Source organism: Crocodylus porosus, unplaced genomic scaffold, assembly GCF_001723895.1.
Source record: "Crocodylus porosus isolate Cpor-Errol unplaced genomic scaffold, CroPor_comp1, whole genome shotgun sequence".
Taxonomy (NCBI): domain Eukaryota; kingdom Metazoa; phylum Chordata; order Crocodylia; family Crocodylidae; genus Crocodylus; species Crocodylus porosus.
In genome coordinates this window covers 20,064,836-20,072,345 of record NW_017728950.1, presented here as the reverse complement: position 1 = coordinate 20,072,345, position 7,510 = coordinate 20,064,836, and the positions used below count along the sequence as shown (strand labels likewise).

Genomic DNA, 7,510 nt, shown 5'->3' with positions numbered 1-7,510 from the left:
GACCTGGAAGGAGGCTCACCAGTAGGGGATACCTGGGACAGCTCCCAGCAACCCCTGCCAGGCAGGGAAGCCCCATCTGGCAGGAGGCTTGCTGGCAGCTGTGTGTCCGAATGGGCACACAACCAGGAGAGCTCTGTCCACTGCAGGGACAGCTTTCTCCTGGCCCTGTGCACATCAGATCCCCTTCTAATGTGCATGGGGCCAGGAGATAGCTGCTGCTGCAGCCGTCAAAGCTTTCCTGGCTCTGTGCCCAGTGGGACTGGCCCCCTACCCTTTGCCAGCAAGTGGGGAGGAGGGGAAAGGGGAGAGAAGGCAAGCCTGAAGCTCCCCCTGGCTGCTGCAGGGTGACAGAGCAGGGCAGGAGAAGCCCAGTACAGGGCTGTTCCCATTGGGAGAAAATCTGATCCCAAGAGAGAGCACATGTAGATGTGCTCCTGGGAAGGCTACTGTGCTGTATTTTCCTGCACAGTAAGCCTACTGTAAATTAATAGCACATGTCAATGTGCCTACCATAATGCAATTTGCACCGACCCAGTCCAGTTTGATCTTATGACATCTGCTCCTAACTACTTAGCTTTTAAGCTTTACTCCTGGAATGGCATACACAGTTATTGCATGTTGCATCTTCCTAGTCAGAAAGGAAACGTGAACGAGACGAAAAGGAAGGCAAAAGAATGCAAATTCAGGATGAAAGGATGTAATTTAACCAAATGCAAGTAACAGGTAATTTTGGGTCTCCTAACACACTCAGTTATTACAACCAAGTTAGTTGCTCTACAGGGAAGAATCTACATTTTAAATATTAGTTTAGTTTTATGAAATAAGGTGCTAGTTTCAAATCACTGTGGACAGGAGTGTTTGATTGCAAAAGGGTTTTTTTTATTTTGCTGAGGAAGATGAATTAAGTCAGGCATCCAGTGTGCAGCTATCCAACAGAGGTGTGGGAAAACTGCAGACTTCCCTAGCCGCTAAGAAATGCTGTTGCTAGAACACTATTTCACCTAATACAGTTCATTCAGCGAATTGGTGTAAGTCATATTGACAAGAGTCTAAGTGCATTCCAGTGCTGTATAAGCAGAATCTTTGCTGGTGGTATAGCTGTGCTGGCATATCTTTCCTAGTGTGGACTTGACATTTGGGGTATTTTCCATTGTAAATAATCATGAATTTAGCACCCAAACTATTCTGCACACCCCTGCAAATAATGACAACATTTCCCAATCAAGGGGAAGTAACAGCAAAAAGAAAATAAAAAGGCAGCATAATAACATGGGCTGTAACCAGTCTTCAGTTTTGTCAAAAACTGGCTGCTGTCATGTTGCTGTGAAAGGTGAGGCTGAAGTTGGTTCCTATTTCCAGTTCCTTATTGCTGCTTCCCAGTTCCTTTTTCAAAACTAATCTATACCCAAAAAAGCTTCTTATTAATGAATTACACATTCTAAAAGAGAGAGAATTTCATTAGCTATGCATAATTATTTATTATTATGTAAATTAATATCCTGCATCAAGTACAGAACTCTAAATGAAGATCAGATTAGGATGGGACTATGGGGCAAAATACTTCTTTGGACACCCCAAACTACCTGTTGATTCCAGCCAGGAGTCACTCCCTGGATGTTTTCAACAAACTCTTCAGACTAAAAGTGCTTCTGAATACAGTGTTCTGTAGTGGGTCTACATTATATTGCACTACAGTAAAAACAGCTGAAAAAAAATCCCAGAGCCTATCACAGATACAGGGCAGAACCTAACAAATCTGTGGTTCCATGGCAACCTGAAGAGAACAAGGAGAAACCCCTGGCAGGGCAGAGGAGTGATGGATACCCAGTGGTGTGGTAGAGTGACACAGACCCCCAGTAATGGGGAGGAACAGCAGAGACCCCCCAGCAGAGCAAAAGAGACCCCCAACAGAGTGCTGGAGACCCCTCCCCCAGTGGTGTATAGTGGTGGAGACCCCCTGGCACCATGGAGGAGCAGTGGAGACCCCCCAGCAATATGGAGGAGTGTCAGAGACCCCCCAGAGGCATAGAGCAGTGGAGACCCCCACCGGAGCAACGGAGACCCAGAGGAGAGCGACGGATACCCCCTGGCACCATGGAGGAGCAGCAGAGACCCCCAGAAGCATGGAGGAGCAGTGGGGACCCTCAGCAAAGCAACAGAGACTCCTGGAGGTAGCATTCACAGCACCGCTTCCTAGCATCAAACCCTAGCAATGCTCTCCAGCATCAAGTAAGTCATGTGTGGCCCTCACTAGCCAGCTCTTGCTACCTGGGCTCTTATTGGTGGTAGAAGCCCAGGACCAGGGCAGTAACTCTTGCAAAGAGGAGGATACAAACCAATGGCATGAAGCTACAGCAAAGTAAATTTAGATTAGATATCTAGAAAAAATTCTTCACTGTGAAAATAGTGAGGCAGTGGATAGATGCCCGGGGAAGTTGTGGATTCTTCATCACTGGAGGCGCCAAGAAGAGGTTCGACAGCTATGTCAGAGCTGATTTAGGCATAGCTATGTCTATGTGTGAGGGTGTTTTTAAGCCTTCTTCAGGGGCACTGAGTGCTGCTACAGCTAAGGCTGGGGACTTGAACTGGGGTAGGCCAATTCTCTTGCTAGGAGCAAAGCCAGAAGGTCCTGGCTGGAGGGTCTTGCCCTTCACTTAGGGTCAGACCAATCATCATATTTCAGGTCAGGAAGAACTTTTACCCCATGGTCAGATCAGCATATCGACTATGGGGGTTTCTTCCTTCCTCTATAGCAGGGGTGTGGCCTCTACCCAGGAATCTCTGGAACATATATTGATAACATTTCATAAAAGCAGGACAGTGGCTGCCATAGTTCCCCTGCTTTACTTGTGGCAGGTTCGGCTGTTAGGTCTATGATGTATGGTTAGATGGGATGGTCTGGATAGGGGTGATCCTGCCTCAGGCAGGGGGTTGGACTAGGTGATCTCTGGGGGTCCCTACGAGCCCTGCTTCTCTATGATTCTATAAGTCAATGAGCCCCTGACACCGGGGAGCCACAGAGCCTCTGGGGTGGGCCTCCCTACCCAAAACATACTAGTAAACCAGTACAGGTGGTGGAGTCCCTGGATGGCAGCTCTGGGTGAGACTCCCTTTTCAAGTGACTGGGCTAAGAGGTAGCTCCCTGGGTTGGGTTAAAGATTAATAATGAAGGTTTTGCTTAGGGAGTACCATTGTTCTCCTTTTCCCTCATAATAAACTTGTTTTAATTTAACATTTGCTAGTGAGTAAGCAGGTTTCTTTAAATTACAACATCCAATTTGAAGTTACTTTACCAAGTTTCTGGGTGGTGATTGGCAGTAAATGAGAAAACCTGGTGAAAAAACCCTAGGGGCATCTATACACATGCTCCGGGGTGGAGGTGGGGGTGCTTTAATTAGAATGGCTCTGAGAGCTGCTCTAATTAAAGCACCAGTAGTGTCATATGTATTCAGCATCCCATGCTTCAACAAGGCAGCATGGACACTTTAACTAAGCTTTTTCTACAAGCTTTAGTTAAAGTTCCCCCACCATTGTTTTGAAATCCAGAGACAGTGAATACACCTGGTGCAGAGGCTGTTGAGGTGTGTTAATTAGCACACTCCAGCAGAATGGCAGCATGTGCTAAATACCATGCATAGAAGCAGAGGTCCCTCATGTGTATAGGTGCTACATGTGCATGCAGCCATTCTTCTTGCTGTCCAGTGCCTGCTGGAACAGCAACATAATGGTCTTAAAGCTGGGTGTCACCTGGCAGGCTCACACTCAAAAACTGAGCATTGGGTTGAGCAGGAACATACCCCGATTTTTTAAGGAGGCTCCCTTGTTAGTGGTGATGTGTTTTGGGATGATTCTAAGAGGGTTTTGCCCCATGATCCCAGCAGAAGGGCAGCTCCTTATTGGTAGCAATGTAAATAGCACATGGGGGTGGAGATTAAATTGGAGCCTGGCATGGCCAAAACACACTTTACGCCAGGCAAGATTCTGGTCAAAGATGCCCAGAAGAGTCCCCCAGTGCCACAGAGGCATGGTATGGGGTGGTCCAAACAGGATTTCCACTCGTAATCCCAGCCCAAAAGTCAATTCCTTATTTGGGCCCATATACTTACTACAATGTCTGGGGGACTGTCAGTTGGCAGCCTTGCACACACAAACCGCGTTTTAGGCTGGGCAAGAATCTGCTGAATTCTCCAGGAGAGTCCCCCGGTGGTACAGAAGCATGGTGTGGAGTGGCCCAGAAAGGATTTCCATTTGTAATCCCAGCCCAAAAGCCAGTTCCTTATTGAGCCCATATACCTAATACAGTGGTTGGGTAGCTGCCAGCTTGCAGCCTCACAATGACAAACCATGCTTTGGGCCAGGCAATGCTCTGATCAGGAGAGTCCCCTAGTGCTACAGAGGCATGCTGTAGGTGACCCAAGAAGGATTTCCTGCCATAATCCCAGCCCAAAAGCCAGTTCCATACTGAGCCTGTGTACTTAGTACAGTGGCTGGAGGGTGCTGTCAGATGGCAACCTGTCAGGGCCAAAATGCACTTTGGGACAGGCAAGCCTCTGGTCAGAGATGTCCAGAAGAGTTCCCTGGTGGAAAACTATGCTGTGGGGTGGCCCAAGAAGGATTTCCAACCATAATCCCAGCCCAAAAGCCAATTCTTTATTCCATCCATTATACTTAGTGCAGTGGGCATATGGGGGGGGGGGGGCTGTCAGTTTGCAGCCTGGCAAGACCAAACTGTGCTTTGGGCCAGGCAGGACTGTGGTCAGCCAGCTTTGGGACAGTTCCCCGGTGGCATTGACAGGAAGTTTGGGGTGGCCAAAGAAGCATCTTGCCCCATAATCCCATCCTCATCTGACCTCCGCCTATATATTTAGCAGGGGTGCTCACTAGGATCTGGGGGAACATCCATTCACCAGAGCGCCCCAGGGGATGACAAGGTCGAACGGTGACAAACTCCTGCAAGACCGTTTCAGGCTGGACATAAGGAAGAACTTCTTCACTGTCCGAGCCCCCAAGGTCTGGAATAGACTGCCGCCAGAGGTGGTTCAAGCACCTACACTGAACGCCTTTAAGAGACATTTGGATGTCTATCTTGCTGGGATCCTATGACCGCAGCTGACTTCCTGCTCTGGGCCAGGGGGCTGGACTCGATGATCCTCCGAGGTCCCTTCTAGCCCTAATGTCTGTGCAATATATGAAATTTACGGCTCTGCACTTGATGCGGGATATTATCGTACACATTCATTAGCAAATGTACACAGCGAATGAAATCCTCTCTCTCCCGGATGCATCATTCACTAATAACGAGCTTTTATTGGGAAAGGGAGCTCTGAAAAAGGGACCGGAAATAAGGACTAAAGACCCGGAAATAAGGAACCAACTCGATCCCCGTCCCTCAAAAGCAGTTCTCAGGTGACCCCCCCCCCGCTGCCTGTACGCGCGCACACACAGAAACTCCTCAAGAAACCCTGCATCCCCGGTTGCTGCTGAGATCAGACCTCCGTGGTCTTTTTGTTTTATTCTTCCTCATGTAATTGGTATCCGAGGCCAACTGAGCCCAAGCTCATTCCCAGTCGGAGAGCCCGGACCCGCACTCACCGTGGCGTTGGAGCAATTGAGCAGGCAGACGACGCCCAGGAGGAACCACCGCCGCTTGTACGTCCTGAAGTGCCTCAGTTTCTCCAGGCCCGGCTGCGCCGGCGTGGGCAGCAGCGCCTCCGACTCCCCTGCCGTCTCCTCCTCAGCCATGCTCCCTCGGCCGCGGGGCCGCTCAGCCGGGCGGGCTCATGGCAGCAGAAGCTCCGGCTGAACTTGCCCGGCCCGGCCCGGCTACGCTCATAGAACAGTTTCTCTTTGTGCGCCCGCCGCGCACACCCGGGTCCTAACGCCGCCCATCTCGTCCCGCTGCCAAGAGGCGCTCAGCCCTCGGCGCGGCTCTGGGCGCAGAGCAGGGAGGCCGAGTACTGGCTGCTGCCCATTGCCCCCTGAGGGCGACGCACAGCAAGCAGCGGAGATCAGGCGGCCTCTCTTCCCTGGAGGCCAGTGTTTCCTGCCGTAGTCCCCACACCATCTCTGCCGCTCGGCAGTGCGGAGAAGCGTGCTTCACGGCCGGGGGTGTCCGGGACACGTCCCGTCTTGGGGTCCTCCAAGCTCCGTCTGGTCAGGTTTTCTTGAAATAGGGACAAATGTCCGGGAGTTTGCTGGTAGAATGGCATTTCCCGGCTTGCAGGTGTACGGGGGATCTGGGGGGTTTCGCCTGCTGTGGGGGAAATGTGGATTTTTCCTCTGTGAAGGAGCAAAACCACGGGTTTCCCCTTGCAGGCTGGCAGCCTTCCCACTTGCAAGGAGCTGCCTGGGGTGATTAGAGGCAGGGGGTGCCACGTGTGTTTGCACACACTCATGTGGCTGGCATGCAGCCCGGGCCGGGTGGTGGGAGCAGCCACCGCAGCTGGATGCAGGTAAATCTGTGGGGGGGGAGGTTGGAGGGCCAGGGCTGGGGGACTGTTGTAGGGGTGTGTGGGGGGGTAGTGCATGTGTATGTGTGGTGTGTTCAGGGGGTGGCACACACCCCCTCTCCCTCTTGCACCCAACTCTGGGGGATGGTGTCTGGGCACTAGAGCTGCAGCAGGACACTGGGGTAGAGGGGAGGCACCTGCACTGGGGGCTGGTGCCTATGGTCGCAGGGGTGGGGTGCCTGCAGGGAGGAGGGGGTGTAGCCAGACCACCAGAGGGATGCGGGAGCCCCAGCCTAGGGCAGGGGGTGGTACAGGCCTCCCCCTTCTCCCTCTAGCCTGCACCAGGGCCAGACTTGCTCTCAGTTCGCATGAGCCAGAGCCACCACAGATGCTGCACCCTGGCCCAGTCAGGACGGGAGCAGCTGGGGATCAACTCTGGCAGGCCTGGGGGGAGCAGGGGGCTGTGGGTTGGGAGGGAGGGGCACCAGCAGGGCTGTTATGGCTATGGCTTGGGAGTGAGGGGCACCAGGGAGGGGGCTGTGGGCCAGGAGTGTGGGGCATGGGCAGCACCAGGGGGCTGCAGGTCAGGGGTGAGGGGCACCCCCTGGCAGGTGTCTTCCTTTTTGGAACTGGGAATATGGTAACCCTACCATGGGTGGGTATAGGATTTTGAAAAGGGGGGGTCCAATGAGGTCCAAGGCTGGTAGTAGAGCTCCACTGACTCTACAGCTGTGTTGTCTCAGACTACTGAAGTACTTCCCATGGCTTTCACTAGCCCATGCTCTGCAGGCTTGGAATGCTAGAGACTAGCTTTCTCCTATTGTTCTGTGCCCTCAAAATGTGCTTCAACTGTTTTTTCCTCTGGGATGTTTGCTGTCAGGATCTCAGTCTATGCTGAAGTACCTTACCTTCTGAAAGCAGACCCAGCTTTCTCATCATCCATCTGGTTTTGGAGGAAAGACCTCTGTTTTTTTTTTTTTAAGTGGGAGACAACCCCATTCCTTGATCAAACATTAAGGTGAGGGGGATATCCCTAGAAGGTCCACAACTTTAGCTTCTAA

The 7,510-nt window shown here is 51.8% G+C and overlaps 1 protein-coding gene across 1 annotated transcript in view; it reads right to left on the bottom strand.

Moving 5' to 3' along the window:
- The window catches only part of MFSD7 (major facilitator superfamily domain containing 7), a 53,509-nt gene extending 47,679 nt beyond the window's left edge, over window positions 1-5,830 (bottom strand). Inside the window, exon 1 of the mRNA XM_019555215.1 lies at window positions 5,593-5,830. Coding sequence (XP_019410760.1) covers window positions 5,593-5,742 — 150 coding nt within the window. The 5' untranslated portion in view covers window positions 5,743-5,830. The remainder of the gene's footprint in view (window positions 1-5,592) is intronic.
- Window positions 5,831-7,510: the final 1,680 nt, after the last annotated feature.